The 26,156-nt window shown below is 41.6% G+C and overlaps 1 protein-coding gene across 3 annotated transcripts in view; it reads left to right on the top strand.

The window, feature by feature from the left end:
- LOC138293309 (methylcrotonoyl-CoA carboxylase beta chain, mitochondrial-like) overlaps positions 1–26,156 on the top strand; it is a 249,102-nt gene that overhangs the window by 156,208 nt on the left and 66,738 nt on the right. For all 3 annotated transcript variants that reach the window (XM_069232456.1, XM_069232454.1, XM_069232455.1), the window contains 2 exons: positions 10,873–11,029; positions 19,344–19,466. In XM_069232456.1, the coding sequence (XP_069088557.1) occupies positions 10,873–11,029; positions 19,344–19,466 (280 nt within the window). The remainder of the gene's footprint in view (positions 1–10,872; positions 11,030–19,343; positions 19,467–26,156) is intronic.

The following is a 26,156-nucleotide window of genomic DNA, read 5'->3' as shown; positions in this document are numbered from 1 at the left end:
TCCATGCTGTTTACAGCTATGACACCAGGCCTTTTTGGGATCAAAGTTTTTACCCTTGTACCCATTGTTTTGTGAAGAGGCTCTGGGCCCACCCTCCTGTGCAGGTTTTTGGGGGCCTGTAGAAGACTCTTTACTATTTTTAGTTTTGGTTGTCTCATCACCCTTCCCCTGGGGAGTCTTTGTGACCCCTTTCTTTTGGTCACCCCCTGTTGAAGTCTTGGACACCCTTGTCTTGACCCAATGGTCCGCCTTCTTTCCCAATTCTTGGGGAGAAATTGGTCCTAGGTCTACCAGATGCTGATGCAGTTTATCATTGAAACAATTACTCAATAGGTGTTCTTTCACAAATAAATTGTACAGCCCATCATAATTACTTACACCACTGCCTTGAATCCAACCATCTAGTGTTTTCACTGAGTAGTCTACAAAGTCAACCCAGGTCTGGCTCGAGGATTTTTGAGCCCCCCTGAATCTAATCCTATACTCCTCAGTGGAGAATCCAAAGCCCTCAATCAGGGTACCCTTCATGAGGTCATAAGATTCTGCATCTTGTCCAGAGAGTGTGAGGAGTCTATCCCTACACTTTCCTGTGAACATTTCCCAAAGGAGAGCACCCCAGTGAGATCTGTTCACTTTTCTGGTTACACAAGCCCTCTCAAAAGCTGTGAACCATTTGGTGATGTCATCACCATCTTCATATTTAGTTACAATCCCTTTAGGGATTTTCAACATGTCAGGAGAATCTCTGACCCTATTTATGTTGCTGCCACCATTGATGGGTCCTAGGCCCATCTCTTGTCTTTCCCTCTCTATGGCTAGGATCTGTCTTTCCAAAGCCAATCTTTTGGCCATCCTGGCTAACTGGATGTCCTCTTCACTGGGGCTATCCTCAGTGATTTCAGAGGTGTTGGTCTCTCCTGTGAGGGAACCAGCATCTCTGACTATTATTTTAGGAGTCAGGGTTTGAGGGACCCTGTTCTCCCTAGATAGGACTGGTAGGGGGGAATTGTCCTCCAAGTCACTATCCTCTTCCTCTGAGTTGCCACCCTCAGAGGGGTTGGCCTTTTCAAACTCTGCCAAAAGCTCCTGGAGCTGTATTTTGGTAGGTTTGGGGCCCATTGTTATTTTCTTTATTTTACAGAGTGACCTTAGCTCCCTCATCTTAAGATGGAGGTAAGGTGTGGTGTCGAGTTCCACCACAGTCACATCTGTGCTAGACATTTTGCTTCTAAAAGTTGGAATACTTTTTAAGAATCTACAACTAGTTCTAGGTTCTAATTCAAACTTTTATAAACTTTTAAACTCTAAAAGAAATGCTAAACAGGATCTAACACAAGGCCCTAGCAGGTCTTTTAAGAATTTAGAAAACTTTTCAAATTGCAAAAATCAATTTCTAATGACAATTTTGGAATTTGTCGTGTGATCAGGTATTGGCTGAGTAGTCCAGCAAATGCAAAGTCTTGTACCCCACCGCTGATCCACCAATGTAGGAAGTTGGCTCTGTATGTGCTATTTCAAAGTAAGGAATAGCATGCACAGAATCCAAGGGTTCCCCTTAGAGGTAAAATAGTGGTAAAAAGAGATAATACTAATGCTCTATTTTGTGGTAGTGTGGTCGAGCAGTAGGCTTATCCAAGGAGTAGTGTTAAGCATTTGTTGTACATACACATAGACAATAAATGAGGTACACACACTCAGAGACAAATCCAGCCAATAGGTTTTTATATAGAAAAATATCTTTTCTTAGTTTATTTTAAGAACCACAGGTTCAAATTCTACATGTAATAGCTCATTTGAAAGGTATTGCAGGTAAGTACTTTAGGAACTTTAAATCATAAAAATTGCATGTATACTTTTCAAGTTATTCACAAATAGCTGTTTTAAAAGTGGACACAGTGCAATTTTCACAGTTCCTAGAGGAGGTAAGTATTTGTTAGTTTTACCAGGTAAGTAAGACACTTACAGGGTTCAGTTCTTGGTCCAAGGTAGCCCACCGTTGGGGGTTCAGAGCAACCCCAAAGTCACCACACCAGCAGCTCAGGGCCGGTCAGGTGCAGAGTTCAAAGTGGTGCCCAAAACACATAGGCTAGAATGGAGAGAAGGGGGTGCCCCGGTTCCGGTCTGCTTGCAGGTAAGTACCCGCGTCTTCGGAGGGCAGACCAGGGGGGTTTTGTAGGGCACCGGGGGGGACACAAGTCCACACAGAAATTTCACCCTCAGCAGCGCGGGGGCGGCCGGGTGCAGTGTAGAAACAAGCGTCGGGTTTGTAATGGAAGTCTATGAGAGATCTCGGGATCTCTTCAGCGCTGCAGGCAGGCAAGGGGGGGATTCCTCGGGGAAACCTCCACTTGGGCAAGGGAGAGGGACTCCTGGGGGTCACTTCTCCAGTGAAAGTCCGGTCCTTCAAGTCCTGGGGGCTGCGGGTGCAGGGTCTCTCCCAGGCGTCGGGACTTTAGGTTCAAAGAGTCGCGGTCAGGGGAAGCCTCGGGATTCCCTCTGCAGGCGGCGCTGTGGGGGCTCAGGGGGGACAGGTTTTGGTACTCACAGTATCAGAGTAGTCCTGGGGTCCCTCCTGAGGTGTAGGATCGCCACCAGCCGAGTCGGGGTCGCCGGGTGCAGTGTTGCAAGTCTCACGCTTCTTGCGGGGAGCTTGCAGGGTTCTTTAAAGCTGCTGGAAACAAAGTTGCAGCTTTTCTTGGAGCAGGTCCGCTGTCCTCGGGAGTTTCTTGTCTTTTCGAAGCCGGGGCAGTCCTCAGAGGATGTCGAGGTCGCTGGTCCCTTTGGAAGGCGTCGCTGGAGCAGGATCTTTGGAAGGCAGGAGACAGGCCGGTGAGTTTCTGGAGCCAAGGCAGTTGTCGTCTTCTGGTCTTCCTCTGCAGGGGTTTTCAGCTAGGCAGTCCTTCTTCTTGTAGTTGCAGGAATCTAATTTTCTAGGGTTCAGGGTAGCCCTTAAATACTAAATTTAAGGGCGTGTTTAGGTCTGGGGGGTTAGTAGCCAATGGCTACTAGCCCTGAGGGTGGGTACACCCTCTTTGTGCCTCCTCCCAAGGGGAGGGGGTCACAATCCTAACCCTATTGGGGGAATCCTCCATCTGCAAGATGGAGGATTTCTAAAAGTTAGAGTCACCTCAGCTCAGGACACCTTAGGGGCTGTCCTGACTGGCCAGTGACTCCTCCTTGTTATTCTCATTATTTTCTCCGGCCTTGCCGCCAAAATTGGGGCCTGGCCGGAGGGGGCGGGCAACTCCACTAGCTGGAGTGTCCTGCTGGGTTGGCACAAAGGAGGTGAGCCTTTGAGGCTCACCGCCAGGTGTGACAATTCCTGCCTGGGAGAGGTGTTAGCATCTCCACCCAGTGCAGGCTTTGTTACTGGCCTCAGAGTGACAAAGGCACTCTCCCCATGGGGCCAGCAACATGTCTCGGTTTGTGGCAGGCTGCTAAAACTAGTCAGCCTACACAGATAGTCGGTTAAGTTTCAGGGGGCACCTCTAAGGTGCCCTCTGTGGTGTATTTTACAATAAAATGTACACTGGCATCAGTGTGCATTTATTGTGCTGAGAAGTTTGATACCAAACTTCCCAGTTTTCAGTGTAGCCATTATGGTGCTGTGGAGTTCGTGTTTGACAGGCTCCCAGACCATACACTCTTATGGCTACCCTGCACTTACAATGTCTAAGGTTTTGTTTAGACACTGTAGGGGTACCATGCTCATGCACTGGTACCCTCACCTATGGTATAGTGCACCCTGCCTTAGGGCTGTAAGGCCTGCTAGAGGGGTGTCTTACCTATACTGCATAGGCAGTGAGAGGCTGGCATGGCACCCTGAGGGGAGTGCCATGTCGACTTACTCGTTTTGTCCTCACTAGCACACACAAGCTGGCAAGCAGTGTGTCTGTGCTGAGTGAGAGGTCTCCAGGGTGGCATAAGACATGCTGCAGCCCTTAGAGACCTTCCTTGGCATCAGGGCCCTTGGTACTAGAAGTACCAGTTACAAGGGACTTATCTGGATGCCAGGGTCTGCCAATTGTGGATACCAAAGTACAGGTTAGGGAAAGAACACTGGTGCTGGGGCCTGGTTAGCAGGCCTCAGCACACTTTCAATTGTAAACATAGCATCAGCAAAGGCAAAAAGTCAGGGGGCAACCATGCCAAGGAGGCATTTCCTTACACTCAGGCTGCCTCCCAATCCATTGTTGTTTTGCACACCATGGCACCTCAGTTTGGACCCAGGTATATGCAAATCAGTCTTGACCCTGCTCCAATCGGAACAGTCCAGCCCGAAGTGCCAAGCCAGGTCCTCCCTCAACCTGAATACAACTAAAGCGGGCCACTTTTAACCTTATTCTAGACTCTTCAGCTGCATACAGCTGCGGTTAGTCTCCTTTTATTTATTATGTTTTACTCTAATTTTCTAAATTGGTGTGGATATCCTTTGTGTTGTGTTTTCACTTTATTACTGTTTGTGTACTGCATAAATGCTTTACACGTTGTCTCTTACGTTAAGCATTACTGTTTTTATACCAAGCTACCAGAGGGTTAAGCGCAGGTTAATTTGGTGACGTTTGTTGACACGGGTTGTATTTGTTGCTTGAGAAGGATCATCACCCCCCACCCCTCAACCAAAAACCCAATTTCCGACAATCACTTTTAACTACCACCTCAGTTCTGTTTTTCTGCCTGTTGATTTTGCCTTTGAAACGTCTTATTAAAAACACTTCTCAAAAGTTTCATGTTCTTTTTCTCATTGACATTGTGCCTCGTTCTCTCTACAATGCTGGGTTCTAGCCATTTTTTCGTCACATCCAGCAACTGTCAGTCTGTCTTGTGCCAAATGCTTCGAAGCATACACCTACTGCACTAGGCAGTTGCCTATTGCTCTCCCCCTTTATTTTTGCAACTTGTCTATAAAGCCTATTTGAAGTAGGTTGTCATAATTTCTGTGATGACTTCACCAGAGGTATGCCCCTTACTGATCTCCATCATGTGCTGAAGATTTGAAAGGGCCCATTATCACAGAAGACCATTGTTCTTGTTTCGAACAGGAAAAATTTAGATATCTGTCAAAGGGGCCTGGTCCCAGGCCAGAGCAGTTGTTGATACAGTAATGTGGTGCTGGTCTGCATTTTGCTTCCTCATTTCAGGGATTTCCACTATCCTTTCAGAAGAGATTTCATGCAGCTTATCCATTCTTCAGTATATTCGGAATCACAAGGCAGCCACTTTTGTTGCTAGAATTCCTTTTTTCCATGTGACTTTAGTATCACAGTGTTGAAGAAGTGCTTCCAAGGCATGGGCACCAAATGATTTTTTAGCAATTTGCAACTGCAGTTAAGGCCACAAACCTTAGATAAAGGAAGCGAGTCTCTTATGTTGCTGCTACATAAACCCATATAACAGTTACCACCGCTTCATTCATTTATTCTGCACTGGTATATTACTGTCTTATTAAAACACATTTGTTTAACAACGGGGAAAAGTGTCATGTTATTAATCCTTGTGTGCTCATCTAGAGGGAATGGTAGTTAGTGAGATTTAGACAGTACACACAATGTTATGTTGAGTGGGCATGGCTTCTTCTATAGAGTGTATTGGTGGACCATGTTATTAGTACTACTAGGAAGGCTAAGATCTGGAAAAGTACGTTTTTGTAAAACAAAGTATAGGGAGAGCTGGACTCTTAATATCAGGCCAATAAAGAAATTACCAGGTAACTCTGTGTTGGTAAAATTTTTTCAACACACCTTTCCTTGGTTTTGCTCTCAGATGCCTTATTTAGATTTCTTGATATTTTTTTAATACTATCTTGATTGTCTCATGGATATTTGTGTCTCATGTTCCTATCCCGGTATGTGACTGTGCTGGATTTCTAATAGACTTATGTAGCGGGAAGGACTTTTTCATTTACATGTGGTGGATCACCTCTCTCTGAACGATGATTGATGTTTTCAAAATCCAACCACAATTCTAATTCAAAAACTCTTGTAGGTCATCAGGTTCCCAAAATTCACCATAGGTTATATTACAATTCCTGCTTTCTGATGTACGATGTCAGTTCCGAAATACAGCCCTTTTTTACGTTGTTTCTTTACAAATGTCAAAATCACCTGCTGGGAAAAAATGGTCAAGCATGAAAACTCTGGACCACCATGGAGGTCTCCAGAATCCAGCATTTTATTAAAGGACATTTTTGGTTTAAACTGTTTTACAGAGCAGTAGACAGTCATGTGGTACATAGCAACCTCAAGCTGATGTAATAAGTAGTTGTGACAATTCTCAGTAAGGTTCAAAGGATCCAGAGACACTCTAGCCTCGATGGCCAGTTAAGGGGAATGGAACACTTGACAAACCTTGCATGAAAGTTGCAAGCACTGATATATAAGAAAGAAACAAAATAGATTATTGTTGTTTCTTTGCTATATACAAAGTCTTTAATGGAAGCAAGCTGTCACCTTGAAAAATGGATTTAGACACTTTCCAATGTCTCCATCTAATCACCCTGGGAAATGTTGTTGATGATGATCAATAACCAAAATGGTTAACACTCATCTTGAGAGTATCACTTTTGACTAGTATACACAGTAACTGGAGCTTCCATCATCTCTCTGTTTGTCATGAGCGACTGGCACATGGGTTCGTATGACTCACCTGGTGTTTTTATTTACTTCTTTATTGTCACATCATATTCTACAACATTCTCCTTATGGGTACTTATGTGGGAGTCAGCCCAGCTCTCAGCTCGTGAACCATTTTAGACAGTTTTCATGAATCAAACTTTAAATGTGAGTTTACAAATATTTCTATTGATTTAAAATTAGTATAACTTTGTTTGAGGGTCTGGGTATAAGACGTTGGAGGGATTTATTAGATAAGGATCAGAAACGGATTGTTAAATGTGAAAAAAATAGGTTACCACGGGTTAAAGTGCAATTAGAATTTAAGGGAAGAGCAGGTAGGTGATCAGGAATGACATTGTATTTGTGTGTGTACCTCATTCAGAACTAAATGATTGAATGCTATTAATCGCTGACCACTGGATCCGCAGCCACATGAGCTGTGAGAACCAAACAAATTGTGATCAAAGGTTTATGAAATGCAAGGAGACCAGTGGAACATAACTGTTCTACAGGTGCGAATGGATACTTCCTGGTCATCTCGCTATCGGCATGAGCTGTTAATAACTGGCAGACTACCTATTCTGTTTTGCCTGGTGCAGAACTTTCCATTCTCCCTCTCTGGCATGAATAGTTGTTGACATTGAACTTAAATCCATTTTCATAGTGTGATTGTTTTAAAGCCAGGTTAAATGGGAATCAAAACTGTATTACTTTAATGGTTCCAAATAAGGCTACTCCGAGCCCCTTAGATTTGACCTGTTGTTTAAAAGTACCTGCAGGTATTTAAATGATTGGTCAATAACAGAGAAAGGGACAAGCACCTTTTTGTGGTAGGTACCTTCAACATGGTTTGATTTGCACATTTTATATTGAAAGTAGAGAACTCAAAACGTTTCCTCTGGCAAATAGAAGGCCTTCCTAAATTTGTGAATGGAAGCCCTTATAATCCGACAGTAATGTCAAATAAGTGACAGTAAAGCGTGTCTGGAAAAGCTAAAATGCTAGGTTATTACCATGAAAAATAAAAAAAAGCTTTTCTCCATCTGGGGCATCTGACAGGAAAGTGTGCGTTTTTATATTTATTACTTCCATTGTGCATCAGTTTTAAAAGCACTGCAAAGCTATGGGGCAAAAATAAATAAAAGCGTCAAGCTAACTGGTGATTAATGTACTGGCTGGTGAGAGATAGGAGTTTTGTCTAGTGGCAGGTTGACTCATCTAGGGTAGCGCAGATGGTTAATATGCCTGCTGCTAAGAACGTGTATCATGCAAAGAACTGTATTTTATGTGCATATCATAGTGGGTTACTGCTTATGTTACAGAGATTATTTTGTTACTGAGCAGTTCGTAAATTACAGTCTTAATCTAGCACAGTTGCCTATAAACTGCCATCATGGAGCTCCATGTAAACTGCGTGGCACAAATTAGGAAGTTATAGTTCCCCCCCAGTCTTTTATTTTTCTTATGCTGCTAAAAAAGGGTTGCTTGCGTAGAAATACATTCTTATTATTAAGGTCAAAGCTAACCACTGTGTTATGTTCTGAATCCTCAGTTTGTGCTTCTCCAGACCAGCACTCATAGAAAATGCCTACTGGTGTGGATAACTGGTGAATCCTACAGCTTGTAGCCCTTTAAAAAGTGCTTGGACACCCTACACTAGTATGAGAGGTGCTATAAAACAAATGAATTACATGTGACAGAGATGTTATGGGGAGGAGAGATGCCCTTATGGTTTTACTTCCTTTCCCCACCACATATTGATGTGAAAAAGTTTTCTCATATCTTATGTACCTAAAAAATAAAAACACAAATCGCTTGGGAAATGTAGAATCTGACCTGAGGTTTCAACTTTCTTAAATAAAACCAAACATTGAAAAGTTAATCACTGAGATGTATCACTAACCTTCCCATCAAAATTGTTTGATTTTTGCATATTTTTTCAATATAAAATAATTATATCTTTAGTAATTTCAGTATTTGTTTGGTGTGTACTTGTATTGCAAATTAATGTTTGAAATTTAAATTGTACAAATTGCTCGGGGGTTCCCAGCTTCCAGTAATGATTCATTGGGGGTCCTCAGGAGTCAAAAGGTTGGGAACCACGGTACTAGATGATATCACAACTTCGTTTCTCTTGTGCCAGTACCGGGGTAGAGATCAAAGGTCACCGTATCCATCCCCTGCTGGTCACCTATCAACCTCCAGCTGGCAGTGTGAAAGGGACATGAATACTCTTGGAGGGGAAGAAGAGGTGGAACGGTCAAGGAACATAAGGGTGTAGGGTTACTGTGCCAAAAACACTTTGTTTCAGCTGTGGCCAGTTGGTTAGAATTGGAAGAGAGATTGCCCTCAGACGATAGGTGGAAAACCCAAAAAGACCAGTCTTCCTTCACCTCCGCAACAATTTCCATAATACTAGGACAACCTAAGAGGAGCTGATTGATCCAGTAACAGTTTCGCCCCTATAAATTAGAAATTGTAATGTATCCAATGAGTCTCTACTGGATAGCCTACCTAGCTTTATTGACACTGGTGCCAACTGATCAGTTGACATTTTCTGATTTTCCTTCTCCTCTTCCCTCAGACAAGACAATCAATGAAGTTGGTATATCAAAGCAAGGAGTACCTCACATGTTTCCTGCCCCATTACTGTATTTCTGGATCCAATTTCTGATCAGCATGCCTTTCTGTAAAACCCCTCATCACTTGTTAACCTTTTAGGTTGTTCTCTCCTAAACTGTACTGTGTATTGTGCCCTTGCAATGCACCTGTATTCCCTACTGGACCCTTTGATCTGCACTACTTGAGTAGTTTGCCCTGTTATACTGCTTATTAGACCAAGGTAACCTTTTCAAAATTGTAGTATGAGGAGTATCCCTATCCTGCTTAACAAGAAAACCAGTGTGGAGTTGTAGGTACGTTGGCTGTATATGTAATGTGTTAAATGTGGGATGCAGAAGGTTAAGGGTGGAATTTGGAATGTGGTGTGGGAGAGTAGAATGTTGAGCAGGGAGTTGTGGTCGTAGTACTGTATGATGGCTGTTCCCGGGGCTGCTACTCATTTTATCATCTTTACTTCAGAAAAATGCTATAGGAACCTACCCCTCTGCCTGTGCTTTCGTATATGAACCCTGTCTTAATACCCACGAAATACAGTTTGCTTTATGTGTGAGCTGTGATTCTTTTTTTGTTTGTATTACCTAGTTTTTCTGAATCTTAAAACCATTTTGTCCTGTATTTCTTTTCTCTTCAAATACACCCTAACATCCGAATTTTATTTGTGTTTATTTTGAAACCTAGGTAACTAGATTTGATTAGAATTACACAAGGATGCACAAAGTCACCCTGCATTGCTTTGCCCACCTAGCTCCCTGGCATTGCCCTGCTCACCGTTGCTCCCTGTCACATGGTATCTCTAAGGTGCTACCTAATCATGCTTCCCTTCTTATTCCCTGCCTGTCCTTTTTTAATTTGTTTTTCATTTTTTTGACGACCTGGACGCAGTTTCTCTTTTTATCTACCACCTCCCCTAACCCCCACACACACACACACGCACGCTCAATCATGGAGTTATAAAATCAAAAGTACAAAAAATAGTCACCCTAGGATCATGACCCTGCTATCTGGTGTATGCGCGCATATATGTCGTCAGGCTTCAGATGGGAATTTTGGGGTTTTTTTGTGCTGTTTTTGCTAATGCTCTTCAACATCTGCAATAACTGATTTTGTCCATTTTGATGGTACTTTTTCAGCATTGGCAAAACTAAAAGATCGGCTAATGCCTTTCAAAGGAGAGACGTACGTGCTTTGCCAATATCTGTTATCTTGGCGATTGACAGGGTATGGTGTCCTTAGGACTACGACCACCCAGCTCAGAGGTGACTGTCTATAAAAGAGACCAGAAGGCAGGAGCATCTTGTAAAATGCCAAAATGCATGTATTTATGTTGTTTTTTGGTGCGAGTTCTGGTGTTATTTTTATTTGCCCCCTGCCTGTTGTTTCCAAGGGGATGGTGGCAGAGTCAGCAGGATGCTCCCAAACTTCATTATGATTACATTTATGCAGAACATACATTCATATATTGGGAAGCTTAAAGGTGTGCATCATTATTGTGTGCCTTTGATGTAAACATCAAACATTATTCATTTGGTTTGCAAGTACTTAAGTGGAGCTAACCATGTGTCATAAATTGCTTTTTAAAGTGGTGACTCATTTGCAGATGATCTTTTAAGTTTGTTCTTCATATTTTCTTTCTTAGTCATCTAGTTGGGATAGTGGCTAACAATGGAGAACTCACACATGATGCATCTTTGAAAGGAAGCCATTTTGTACAGCTGTGCAACCAGAGAAATATTCCTATCCTGTTTCTTCAGAACACATCCTCTTATCCATCAATCGTGTCCCATCTTTCACAGGTATAGTGACAAAAGACAACATGTAAGCTTGTAAAGGACTTTTTTTGTTGAAAGCTAACTTTCGTAAAATATTTGCTGTTTTTTCCCCTCCAACGTAATTTAATAGGCAATGGATTTGCTACTAGGTTTGGTACTAGTTTTCACACCACCTTACGCTTGAACAGGTCTAAAATAGAACAGTCTTTGTTCAGAGACAGACGTTTATAAATAAACATTATAAATCCACAGAGAACAAGGCACTGTAAATGTGTTCAACTGTGCAAGCAAGTGTTTATGCTCCCCCTAGGTAGTATAGGTGAGCATAATATCCTACCTCTAGCTTAAGCTCTGTTGATCATCTAGCTAGCAGAGTAAAGGTGGATCAAAGATAGTCATGGAAAGATAGGCATGTTCTATGTATTAGATGTTCTTAAACTTCACAAAGGATCTGGCAGCAGATAATCTAGTGATATGTAGAATAAGGGGTATTTAGAAGGATGAATAAAAGTGAGAATTAAAAGACGCTTTAAAACTAGACATAGCAGCAAATGGGCCATTTAGAATCAAAGGTGACTTCAGCCTGAGATCTCTTCTTTGTCCCTTGTTCTTCTGGGTAAGAAAACTTCCTGAGAGCCACACAAAGCACCACAACCTGGATTCCACACGTTTTCAGTTTTCAAAAATGTGTAGGTTTCTTCAGGTTCTGGATGAGCTAGGGCCCAAAATCCACAGATAGTCACATTGCAAAAAAAGGTCAGTTTTCAGTGGAAAAATTTGATTTTTCAATGTTGCTTTTTTGCGCTAGCCCTAACCACACAAGTGAGATACCATTTTTATCAGGAGTATTGGGGGAATGCTGGGTGGTAGTAAAGTTGTGGCTCCCCATAGACTCCAGAAGCTTTCCTCGCAGAAATGTGAAGAGAATGTGTGTTTTTAGTCGAAGTTTCAGGGTTCAAGGTATTCTGGGCAATAAGCTGATGAGGGCCATGCAAATCACCACACACTGGAGTCCCCTAGGTGTCTGGTTTGCTAGGTTTTTCCTAGGTGCCCGCTAACCTAGGGCCCAAAATCCACAGCTACCCACGTTTTAATAAAGGGTATATTTTCAGTGGGGGAAAAAAGTGATGTGTCCATGTTGTGGTTTGGTCCCTTTCCTGTCGCAGGAACTATGCTTACCCACACAAGTGAAGTACCAATTTTATCAGAAGACATGTATGAATACAGTACAGTAGAACAATTTTTATTATTAATTGTATTCTCTAAATTTGAGCCGTCCAAATGTAAGCCAGTGTGTAAGAAAGACAATATTTTGAAAAACGCCTTCTGAATCACATGCTAGTGTGGGTACCCACATATTTAGAGATGTACAACTAACCACACCTCCTAAACGCCATATCTATTTCAGAAATGAATATGTTTCCTTGATATCAGTTTTTCACTCTTCATATTTCACCATATGAATTGCTCTATACCAGGTGCAAAATGAAAAATCATTGTAAGATACTGTTTAGGTGTTGGCTCTAGGTACTTTGGGATCACTGAAAACCCACAAACCCTATAAATCCCTGCAACCAGAAGGGTCTAGCAGGCATAATTGTATGTTGCTTTAATAAATTGACCATTACGACAAGAATTTACAAATGAAAATTTTGTCACAAAAGAACGTTCTGTCCTACTCATTTTCAATATTTTTGTAGTTCAGTAGTTCCTTTTTTTTTTTATTTTATTTTTTTTAAATGTTGAGGGATCTAACAAATGACCTCTTAATAAACTCAGAATTCGGTCTACTTTTCAGAAGTCTATAGCTTTCTGGGTTTCACTCCACTTTCCACCACTAACTGAAAGTAGGTTAAAAGCTGAAAAATAGGCAATGTCTTTGAAAAATGGCAAAACGGTGGTTAAAAAAAAAAAAAAAAGGTTTATTTTATTTTTATTCAGCTGTGCGTGTTCCTGAAAGCCAGGAAGATGATGACGGTAGCAGAGCAAGCCTTTCCTTGTTGCCATCTTTTGGGAATAAACAGTCACTTTTTTTGCAGAGCACTGTTTTCCTTTTTTCCCAAAAATAAAACATTTAGCTATGTTTTGCCGATTTTCTAAGTCCCCTCCAGTGGAATTCACAAACCCTGTGTATCTTTTGAATCCCTACAATGTTGGGAAAAAAGGATGCAAATTTGGTTTGCATACCTAATGTGGAAAACAGTTATGGTGGCCTAGTCGCAAACTACCTCAAATAGTCAAAAAAGTACTTTGCATTCTAGGGGGAAAAGGCCTAGCAGAAAAAGGGTTAATGAGTATAGACAGATTTGTAGAAATGTTTTGTTTATCTTATTAGGCAATTATTGTATCACATGGTGAAACACTTCATCTCACCTCTTTAGGGTTACCTCACAAGTAGATTAAGAAACATTAAGGTAATTATCTTTTTTTACCTCATTAGTATTTCAAGAGATCACATCTAAACATGCATTCAACTTTTTGGTTATCCTATCAACAATGCAATAATTTGTCTAATCTTGTGTAAAATAATACTGAAAAGTCTCACATCATAAATTGTGACTTAAACAGAATTATACATGTGCTGCTCTACCCAAATCTCTTCCTTAAATTTCTGTGTTCATTCAGTTACCATAGTCACATTGACGTTTATCATTTCTACCTTACTGTCAGGGTTTTAAAAGCATCACTACTCAGCTCTGCCAGTGCCAACAACATGGATTCTCGCAACTCATTCTCTCTCTTATATTTTCAGACAGTGCCTCTGCATAGATAGAACTCTTGACAGGTTGGGAGGATGTGATGACCACCTCACGCTCCAAAACTGTGAGCATTAATGCCTTACTCATGCTAAGTATAAGAGTTTCTCCAGGTAATACTTCAAACAAATACATCCCTAAGATCTTTGATATCAGAACTCAAATTCAAGTGCCTCTGCATGGCAGTCAGTCAGTCTTGCATGAACTTCTGATTCCAATTGTTGGCCTCTCAGACAATATCCAATCAGCCTGCCCTCAGCATTCTTTTAGGACATCACAGGGCCTAGCCTGTCACACCATAACCAGTGTTATCCAAGTGTACAAAAAGGTTTAGAATACTAACTGCTGTCAAGCACACAGTTCACCGATTCTCAACACACACCACCAAATCGAATGCAGCCCCCTGAGTATAAAACTAAACCATGAAACTGACTCAGAAGAACATTTCAGATAACATTCAAAATGAGGAATAAGGAATTGAGGAACTGTTTCTCAATCCCTAATCACCTCGTAAACATATTTTTCAGTATTACCACATAAGCAATCCATATTCTTGCTTACCTTTCCAGTTTAATTCCCTGAACCTATAATTTATTTTGGTAAATAAATCTATTATTAATGCTTTGTCCATCAGAAGAAAATGAGGGTTCTGGGTGTTACCTCATCCCACTGCTGCAGGGGCCATCTGGCATAAATGGGGTGTCTTTGGTTTTCAGGTGTTTTGGGGGGCATTGGGGGATGTCTTTCTGGGGTGTACGGAGAGATGTTAGAGCTTCAGCCAGATCCTGTGTTGGAATGTTGGTTTGTTATTATTATTTTTATTTTTTTTACAAATAAAGAGGTCTAGTCCCCACACTTCTTTTTACCTTTCTGTGATATGTGTAAAATTAATTTATTCACTTTCAGAGACCTAATAATAGGGTGCCTCACAGTAGGAGCTCTGCAAATTTACATTGTGGACCTATACATTGTAATAAAAGAAAAGTGTGGGTTATCCCCATGGCTTTAGAAACCATTCAGCCTCCGTTCTGAGGATAATTAGAATATCTACAGAAGACTGCTCAACATTTCACAGTGCTGCAAGTGGAAGATATTTGTGGTGAGGGTTTGAGCACAGACTTTAATGGCAACAATTAAATGTTTCATTCTGAAGCTCTGGTTTATGTTCACAGTGCATGATATCTGATCTTGGTTTAGTTGGACACGTGTAGAAAGCATAATCCATACACAATAGTTTGTTCATTGTTTTGCATTCAAATGTAATATCCTCAATTTAGGTAGGCCAAATGGTAATATCTCTCTCAGATCACAGTATAGCTATTGTTGACTTCAGTCTTAGATTGCCAATCCAAAAATCATAACCTTGGAGACTTTGGGCCTTATTAAGAGTGTGGCAGTCTAAGGACCACCACACTTGAGGTGACAGACCGTCGCACTCCATGTATTCCGACCGCCACATTACAACCCAGGCGAGGGGACCCGCCATCCCCGCCAGGAACATCGTTCATGACCTGTTGACGGCAGTCTGAGTTGTACACAGCCACGTCGGCGCTGAACTCAGTGTCACCATACTGATTACAACTTAGCTTTCTGCCAGCCTTTCCATGGCGGTCACCCCGGGACTGTGCGCATTCCTATGATGCTGGTGTGCTCCGTTATTGTCCGAGACCAATATTGTAGCACTGCTTGTGTGTGATAACCTTTTAACCATGGGTTGGATTTCCCAAGTCCTGTTCTCTGAGTGGAATTTGCAGTTGTGGACAACTTGCTGATATTGCCACACACACAAACGGGCATAAGTAAGGTATATTCATTCGTAAACAGAAATTAATACAAAATGTACTTTTCTGAATAAGTCCCCATAAGATGGGCCTGTCAGCCCAGCGAGAACGCATAATACAATGTACCTGCCGGTCATTCCGGCGGGAGCATTGTATACGCTTGGAGGAGGGAGGCGCGGGGCACTGGTGTAATGGCGGTGTCCTCCCTGCGAATTTGGCTGTCAAACTCATAAAGAGGCCCTTTATTCTGAAAATTTATGAAGTAGTTTCATGTGCATAGCATTGTTGGCTCAGTTAAAAAATATATATATACACCAGGAGACATTGGAAGCAGTCCTACAAAAATATCAGCTGTCCATCTTCCATAGTAGACGATGACCACACAACAACTTCAAATCGGTTTAGCAAAATTTAAACCCATGTTCAAGATTCTATTCCAAAATGGTTTGCAAGCAATAGTATTAATCAGAGGTCTTAACAAAGTTGGTGAAGCAGAATACTACTTTCAATAAATACAAACCAATGAAAGTTACAAAATGTTTGCACTCAAAATGTTGCTTTTACTTCTCTTTGATTGAGTCTGTTGGGACCCTTTCACACAATACTTGAACAAATGGGCTTGGCACTGTCATTTCAATCCTGGATCTCAAAAGACACAATCCCTTAGTAACACCTTTCATGAATGTTCTTCTCACGCAATCTTTCCTTCTCCATAGAGGATTCCCTCTCCTATTTGTGATTTTTTTTTTTTAAAGTAGCAGCTCGAAACACTACTTAAACTACATGTCCTATGAATCTTTTGTCTTAGAACTACACTAAAAAACACATGAAAAAGCCTATCCATTCAAATCTAGATATGAGTTAATCCCCATAAGGCTTTCATCCTAGTCTTTCTCTTTGGGATGTAGTAGCTTCTTTCTATCTCACTACTTCCCCAGGCATCTTTATTTAGGCTTCATTTCATACAAGAAGCAGAAAAACATAAATGTTTGTAACATTCTTTTTTACCCTTATGTCATAGAATGTCTAAAAAGTCATTATTATGTATGCTTTCAAAATATATACAGAGAGAGTACAAACAGTACTATAAACTACAGTATGTATGGTGAGTGGGATACTCCTTGCCTCCCTTTTCTTATTGGAACTAAAAGGTTTCTATTGCCAATGCTAGCAAATTCAATGGCAGGACTGGAGGCAAGAGTTACGATTGCTTAAAGCTATGGACTCCTTGTTATTCAATATCAATCTAAGGCTTCAATTAAAAGAAAATGTTGCTTCCTATATTTTTGCTTACCCTAAATGTATACATCTGTCTGACACAAACCTGGATATTCACTAGAAGCTCTCACTGTTTTGGTCACTTTTTATGTCATTCTCCCCACCTTTTGCAGAGCTTGAATGTTTGTAGTCATTTTGGCTGCCAAATGTCCTTGTTGATAGCAATAAAATGAGAGTGAAAGAATGCAAGGGTATGATTAAACAGGCATACCTAATGCTGTTCTGTTTAATGTAACATACCATTGCATGCCAAGCCATAGCCATTTACATAGCATTAAAACCATTGGGTTTCAAAATTGTGTACATGTCCCTTGTATTAATTATGCCACTGAGTATAGGTTGGTCTTTAGGTACGACTTAAATTGGTTGATGCTGCGGATCAGTGAAAACGAGCTGAAGAGTTCCATGTCCTGGGCTGCTTAGTTTTCCAGACCATCTTTTGACTTAGAAAGTGGCTATTTAGGGGCACATTTTGTCCTAACCCATGTTGTCAGGTAGGCAAATACCAACAAATGTTAGCTATTAGCATTGTTCAGGCTCACCTCCATGTGAAAATCTGTGAATAAGTATTATGGTGTGTAATACAATCCTAGCTTGGACATGCAGCCAGTGTAGGTGTGGTATGGGATTTGGGGTGGCTGGATTATATTAAATATTCGTAACAACATGAATGATACCCTCGGTTTTAAAGCATCTCTGTAGTTACTCCTAGAAATTACAGTGTCTGCCAGTAGTTACTCAAGCTGTTTCATGTAAAGACAATGGTGCATCTTGCGTTAGGTACCACTCTGATGGTAGCAACTCAAATATATGATGTTTATTTAGCCTATCATAGAGTGTTGTGGGTCAAACGTGATGCCCAAACTTATCTTTCATGGAGAATTATTTAAATCTTAGGTCGCAATTATGGAAGAAATGATCCAAGACAATAAACAATTGTTCTTTCACTCAGTCACTAAAGAGAGTCAATAATATCTCTTTAACCAATAAACTGTATGGGTGGTGGTGATTTGTGACAATAAAGGGGCCCACCGCCTCCTATTTTTCAACATTATGAATTTGAAAACCAAACCATAGATGGAAACACAAATGCAGCTAGGTAGCTGGGTAGATTAAAGCATATATCATGATTCGTATAGTTAAATATATTTCATTAATGTTAAAGAGATCAGTAACCTCATAAAGAGATATAAAATTCTCTCCTTCATAAATATAATCAAAGCCGCTATCCAAGAAACTAATTTGGCAAATAAAGGATGAATGAAGATAAAAGGGTTGATGAAGGTGGGAAGAAGAAGGGTACTTCTGGAGAGAAGTCCAAGTATTGATAATGGTAATAATTGCTGAAAATGTGAAAGCAATGCTAACATGAATGACGTAATTAACAAATAATTCAATGCTAGATACATACCATTACATAATTGATAGGTAATCCAATGCAAGATGTATACCAAAAACATTTTAGAAATTATGGATGAAGAACTCATTGAAATTTGGTGACTCTATATTACCTTAATTTTACCTTCTACTCCAAACCTTCTAAGTGACATAAGAATTTACTACCTGCGTGTCTCGAAAAACATACTCTATGCCTTCATAGCCATTACATTCAGCCACATATTTTACAAAACTACAGATATTCAATAAAGAGTAAAGAGTGATATTGGTGGCTATATCGCTGCTATTGGTAGCAGTAGTCATGTGGTAGTGGCAGTGTAGTGGCCTTTGTGGTGCTGGAGTGTTGAGGTGGTTTGGTATGTTGTTTCTGATCAACTACACACTTACTAAAATGCATATATCTCGTACACACATCTTCTATTTGGTTACTTGCTACCACATCAGTACAGCCTGACGATGTAGTAAATCAAAATCAATTTGGAGAACGTGTTAGGATCAGGCTGTCACATGAGTCATGACAAAAGCATAAAAAAATGTGTGTTGTGGTAATAAAACAAATTCTTTCTGCGTTCAAAGCATGTAGGAGACAAATAATTGAATGTGACAAAAAGTGTGGTGGTAAAATGCAGTTTTTAGTTGTAAAATAGTCCCTCATCTGTTGCTGTATTGCCCATGAAGCCACTCTAAAGATGGCAGAAGGATGCACCAGACAGTGAATAGCATGACAGTGAGACCAAAATATTCATCTTTGCTAATATAACATATGGTTGACGTTGTCTCAAGCAAATCATTGAATTTATTTTTTGCAGGTAAGCCAGTGGTTTCAAAGTCTGCTGGACTGTCATGCCAGACCTATAAAAAGATGAGAGTTAATAGCTACTGTTTTGAGACCACATAATAGAGGTCTGGCAATTTCTAAATGGTTCCTGGTTGGTACAGTACGAGCAATTATTGCCTGCTAAGGGAGCATTCAAATTAGTTTTCCAGATCTGAACATTTGATTCCAGGTTCTAATGCCTGTTGCTGTTCTTGGAATTCTCAATGAATTAAAATAATAGTTAGCTAAAGTTGTTATTACAGATGAATCAGAAAAGAAGTAAACTTCTTATGTTATTGTAATTTCAGGCCGAAGAACAAACTAACAGATTAAAGGCGCAGGCCTCTATGATGGCAGCTGTTGCCTGTGCTTCTGTACCAAAGATAACGCTGGTTGTTGGTGGTTGCTTTGGAGGCGAAAGCTATGCTATGGTAAGGTTTTCATGTAATTTGTAATCAGTAAGTATTTTTGAAATACTATGTACACTGATGTATCAGATGTACTCTGAAACAGAATGTATGTGATCTATGTCTTTAAGTTGAAATATTTGAATGAGGAAGTGCTATATGTAATGCATGTGATCCGATTCTATTACGTTGGAGTAGTATTGACTTCTTTTTAAATGCCCCCATTGTGGATGCAATAAAATGTAATGCTTAGTGCACCCCATCAGGTGGAAGAGTGCTTTACCGTAGAAAAACAAAAAAGCAAATGTCATAAGATAAAGTAGGAAACTGTGAGACTTGACACATAGAAGTAGTGGTTGCCCCAAATTTTCCACTTTTCTCTAGGATGTTTTTGCTGGTCCTCACAAAGAGCCTGGAAGTAACACTCGCCTGGGTGTGCAAAATGCACCCTGGTGGTTTTCCTATATAAATACTGGAGCTGGCATTATTTGCCACGATGTGCACATTTGCGCACGGGTAATCTAAGATAGGAACTGAGCCTGATAGAACAGTCCAGTATTAGTGCACTTGCACCTTTGTGGTGGCTTTAACTAAAGTGTCCCACGTGGCCTTCTGGGCATGAGTGCTGAACACCAGTGTGTGTTCGCACTACCTATGGGTACTGCTCTACTCATAAGGTAACCTGGGAGAATGAGTCTTATTAAGTCTGGCTGCAATAGTTAATTGCAGGGGATCAGCCTCATGATGTTTAGAATCGTTGCACTCAGGATGACAAACCCCTTCTGATGGTAAAGGTGGTTTTAGCATTTCTATGTTCTTAAACGGTTCTGGTGCCTTGTAAGTTAGGCTCAATTCTATGAGTCACGGGGGAGAACACATGTGTGCATTCCCCATGGGACTGCTATAAAACTCAGGCATCCAGAGCAACAGGTCCCTCCCATCTCGGGCCTGGATAGATAGATTGAGGAGAGATGTATTGGACACTTGGCCTCTCAAAGCCAGGACATGGGCCCACTAAAGATAAAGATCTACATTCCAGAGCCTCAGGGCGACAGGGAGGACGTTCAGGGAAGACCTCTCTGGTTCAAAGGGGATCCCTTTGAACCACCCCCAACTTCAAAAGAACAATCTATTTTAACTAGGGATAGTCAGCTTCTGCAAGGCAGTTAACCTTTATTGCGATGCAGGACTGGTGCTGCTTCACTGCATGGGCACAGTGCCAGACGAATCCGTTGTGACCAGGAGATTAGCTGTCTGAAGGTGGGATCCGCGCACCCCTTCCTGCTTAGAGACTGGCATGGAGCTGATTGCTAGTTGCTGTGTAGCATCCCATCGGGTAACTCTCCAAGCCCACGTTGGCTTGTCTCCTGTTCTCTGAGGAGGTCTCAGGGGCATCAAAGACCTCCTTAGAGGGGCTCACATCGACAACCAGTAATATCTGAAGAGCGGTGCCCTCTGTATTGTGTCTTGAGACTGGAATTGCCTGGTGTGGAGCTTGCCAAGGACTGCCTGCACTTCAGGTGAGTGGCCCTTCATTGTGGGGACCACTGTACGCCAAAACATGTTGTTGGTGTGAATAGGATCACCCAGTGCGTGGCTCGCTATTGTGAAGTGTCACATTTCTCTTGTGTGAGTCTCGGCTGCAGCTCATTGTGTGCTGTTCATTGGTTGCAACCCTCGGAGGTGGGGGTGCAGCCTGAGTTGTGCTGTATTTGCCCTCGTATGACAGGACCGAGCTTGTGTCGAAGTGTGTGACTGTGGAATCTGGTGCGACTACAAGTCATTGAGTACTAGACAGTGTGCCTCATTCCAGAGAGGTACGGAAACCAAGTTCTGAGTGAGACCGGATGGTCTAGTGCGACTCAGGTCATTATGTGCTAGATGTTGTGCCTCTCAGAAGGATGCCAGATTTACATCCCTATGTGGGGGAGTCCAGGAGGGTTTTTGTGAAGTTCAGGTCATCACACACCAGGTGGGTACCTCTTTCCGATGAGGTACTGTCTTAGGAATTGGCTTGTGAATGATCTATGGTTAGGGCGACTCAGATCAGGGGACCTCTGACATTGTGCCTCCTTTTGTGGAGTTACAACACTGAGCACTCTTCATGTGGAATCGTAACCACCTGGAGTCATTTGAGTCTTCTTGCCCCAGACGTGGCATCTCCTGGTACAGGAGGTGCGGACCTAGTAACTTGTGTGCACCTGGAAGTGTTGCGGCCCCAACGGCGCCTCTCCATTCCAGAGTTGCTGACATTGGTAACTATTTGGTAACATTGAACTGTCTGACTATGCGCCTATGTGTTTAACGGCTACCCCTGTGACCTTCCACCTGTATTTTGCAGACCTTTGATTGAACCTTCAGTGGGGAGTTCGAAAGTCTCCTTTACTGGCTGTTGTCTTTTCTTTCCCTCCCTTTGAACCTGGAACCCTGAAACTAGTGACTAGCTGTGAACAGCCAAGTAACCACGGAAAGGTGGATGCAATCTTTGGTTTGTGGAGGTGTGGGATAGCTGAAACTGGTTGTTGGTGGAGGAGCGGTTTGGGACCCAGGATGCTCACAAACAGTGGCATCTACTATCTGGGCATCAGGGCACTGCATTAGGGTGCCAGGAGCAAGTGCATACGAGATGTGCTGGAGTGAGTGCGGGTGAATGCAAAGGCAGTTACATGGTGCTGCTGGTCACGTTTATCTTGTCAGGAAGTTCGTACAGTTGGCATTAGATCTTACTATTGCGGCTTCAGCCGTAGAGCTACGCATAAGTGTTGTAAACGCTGTATGTACATTATACAGCTAACATTGGGAAACGGATGCACCCTGAATTTGTGTGTGACACTGATTATGGGGAATTCTAGGGTGGGTCTTATGCTGACAGTGTTTGGCACCTTATGTGGGTGCAGGGAGGGAATGTATTATTTTTCTCATATATACATACAGTTGTAGTGTTTAACACAGCTGGGCCTCATATTGTAGCTTCCTTTGCAAATTGGGGCATTGGCCCAGAGTTACATTATACCAGTACTTTGTTGACAAGGTGTTTGTTGAATAAAGTATTTTTATAAATACAATGTGTGTGAAGCTTCCATTGTGCTGCTTAACGTGTTTGTGGTGGGGAAATGCTGTGTCTTTGTTTTACACATTTCCCCAGTGATGCACCTGACTGCTCTATGACAATTTACCCAAGAGCGAGCACAGGTTATACAGTAAGTGTTATCACCCACCCTTGACAGGAGTGGTGGGTTCTACCTGGCTAGGGTCCAGCCTCAGACAACCAGAATGTGCTGCCTCTATGTGAAACACAGTAATACAGAGACAATATCAGAGGCTCGTCAAAGACACCAGTGAGAAGGGATCAGTAGCATCAAAAGATCGGTGAGCACCAAGATGGTCCCACCTTCAGATACACGCATCTGAAGTTTGGACCACCTGTAAACATATAACTTAGATCGATGTTCAGAGATGATTCACTGTGAAAGATATGTTGTGATGATCATGTTTATGTCTTTGTTTTTTAAGTATCAATGTTTAATTGGCTGAATGATCCATCAAGGTCTTCTACATTATTTACTCAATATCTTAAGCAGTTGGAAGTAAATAAGGGGTGCGCAGTTAGAAATGATTATTTTGGCCTAGTTGTAAGCAGTGGTTGGGGTACTTCCTGAAAAGAACAGTTTTAAGAGTTGTATGGAACATTGTATGGATCAGAACTAACTTTACCTTCATTTAGATAACATTCAGTTCCTTATTGTTGGAATGCTCGAACCACCGCATCAGAGAGGTTTGTTGTGTGCTGAAGCTCATGATATCTAGTTGCACTTCCCTCCAAACTAAATAAGATAGTTTGTGAAGTGTTTGAGAGAGTTGGTGCTCTATGTATGTATGAATGGATAGATGGGTGGGTGGAAGTCAGGCAGGAGAAGCATTGTACATCACTGGGGTAGCAGTTAAGAGGGTTACAAACTAGGATGATGAGACAATGGCATTAAATATCAGTTGAATATTAGTTGGCAGATCTGCATTGAGATTTAAATGGTATTGAGTTTAGGCTTTTATCATGCACAGCTACAATTAGGTGAGTTTTAATTGGTGTGCAAATTTGCACTTCGGACACATAGTCAAAAATGTTTGGCTATAGTTCACCCTGATATTCCAGGTGCCTGCACTTCCTACAATGAGTCTGTTTCATTTATCAGGAAATTAAGTATACGTTGCGCTCCATCCTGGTGTAATACGAGTTGCAGTTTGCTGTAAACTAGAAATGCTGAGTATTGTGTGCTTGAAACTAGTGTTAGTTTGATCCCTTCACCTGAAAGGACTGTCAAGCTGTTATGGTGAGTCAGTAAATAGGTGATGATTTAAACCATGGTTCTAATAAAAACATTAATACAAATTTTATTTTCATGTGAAGTTTTTTTGTGCTCATGTGTTACTTTCAAGCATAGTTGCTTATTTGATGCATGTTGGTGATCTCAACCATGTTGCTGTTCTGTGCTCCTACGCGGTCATATGGATATAGGAAAGCAAAAGGAACCACTTTTGATTTTTGTCCAAAGCGCAAGGAAAACTGTTTTTTTGCCAACCTAAGGGGTGTTTGTACATTGTTTACCTTCTGGCTATGTGACTGTGATTGTGGTAATCAGAAATGAGATAACAATAATACAGTCATAACTGTTAAGTACATAGGTGTTTTTTTAGGGAATGTTTCTTAGGTAGATGTCCTACTTTTCTGCTGATTAGGATTTCACCGTCTTGCAGTGTGGCATTAATGAGCTAATACAGGGAAACACTCTTATGTATGTGTTTAGTGCCTCAAGTCAAGTTGTCCCCTCATTGTAGCTATGATCTGCTATAAACTGAGATACAATATTTACTTTGTAGACAAGGATTTTTTTTTAAATGTCCCTTGCCCTGCTATGGTTAAGCCAGAAAAATAGCGCTAATATCTTTCACTATGAAGACAGGTGCCCCAGCAAAGCAGAGTGCACCACACATTTATGTTACCACCAGTAATAACAGAAATATCATCATCTATATTATCAACAATATTATCAACACCACTAATGCAATTACCACAACCGTCTTCAACGCCGCCATCAACACCACAAAAATGCAGATGCTACCTCCACAATACCAGTTACACTACCAATACCACTAATGCCACTTCAGCAATTTCTCACTGTTGCTAGCAATTACACCCCCGTACCACACAACTATCACCAATACAACCTCAAATAGCAACACCACTAGTACACCACTAGTACAACCAATAACAGTGAAAAATGTCCTAGCTTTCGTAACAGAAAGTTTAAACTCTATTAAGGACACAGAGGTGAAGATTACACTTTTCTCTCTCAACCTTATTAAACAGCAGTCAGGCAGAGGTGTATGAACTACATTTTCCATATGCACTTGGGAAAGTAACAGAAACAAAAAACAGTCAACATTCTAATCATGTCTTCAGCTAATGAGCAGTGCATCCTCCCCACAAGGTCTCTTCGCTGTCTGCATCTCCTCTTTCTTCCACTGACTTAAATTATTCAAGTTCTTCTTCAGTCTTGTTTGAACCCCTCAGATCCTGCAAGAAATCAGACAACAGGAATTATAGATATATAATCTCTAACTCACTGAACAATTTCAGACTGTAAATTCCACAAGTTTGTAATAGAAAACGTCTCAACAAATAACAATCACAGCATTAACTATTACCAGAAGAGAGGATGCTCACCTTTACAATGAATAATCTAACAGGTGGGGGAATCTGAATGTCATTCGTTGGTGGGTTAATCCTCACCTCCGTCCTGAATGAAACATTCCTTTACGAAAGGTACGAAATATTTCATTCTGTGTCTGGACCGGAGGTGAGGATTACGCTAGTTTAAAGCTTCCCCACCATTAATGACGCCAGATGGGCAATAGGTTTGAAGTAAAACCTCTTAAATGTTGAGTCCAAGTACCAATCAGCCACGTTAAGAATGTCCTCTAGCCAGGCCCCTATTGAAAATGCTTTGGAGAGGCCATGGCCTCTCTGACCGAATGGGCCCCAAAGATATTTGTGTCCGTGCCTGCTTCTTGCATCACCCATCTCGCAATGGTGGGGGAAGACACTGCCCAAAAGGGTTTCCTTAGTGCGATCAGTTTTTTATTCTCCCCATGGGGACGAATATCTGCTGTCATAGCCTCATAGATCTTAATACATTGTACTACACATAGTTTGGGGGAGTTTAGAAAGTAAGGATAAGAGACCACACGAGAATTAAATTTTGTTCGTCTAAGTATGTGAAAAGTCACCCCGTCCAATGTGATGTCCACAGGAGAGTGCGAGTTTGGCGGACTACTCCTTCCGAGAAAGATACTTATTGGCTAGCAAGGATAGGAAAAGGTTCAGAACCTTGTTTACATCCCAGAGCGTTAAGTACCTGGGTTCTGGGGGGTGCGATAAGCGGATTCCCAGCATTAGTTTCCCAACCAAGGGGTGCTCCCCAACGGGTGCATATCAGGCTGAAATAGAGCACCTAAAGGTATTAATCGTCCTGTAGGCCAGGCCCTCCGCGGCCAGGTGAGCTAGGAAATTCAGAACGTGGACAACATTGGCCCCCACTGGATCCAAGTGTCTGGTGTGACACTAGCCCAACCATCTAGCCCATGTGGAACAGTAGTGTTTGGTGGTGTTATCCGTCCATGCTTTGAACAAGAGAGAGGCAGGTTGCAATGAAATGC

The sequence above is a fragment of the Pleurodeles waltl genome, chromosome 4_2, assembly GCF_031143425.1.
Source record: "Pleurodeles waltl isolate 20211129_DDA chromosome 4_2, aPleWal1.hap1.20221129, whole genome shotgun sequence".
NCBI classification, from domain to species: domain Eukaryota; kingdom Metazoa; phylum Chordata; class Amphibia; order Caudata; family Salamandridae; genus Pleurodeles; species Pleurodeles waltl.
Note: the sequence above shows the minus strand (reverse complement) of the source record. Positions and strands in the feature narration are given on the sequence as shown.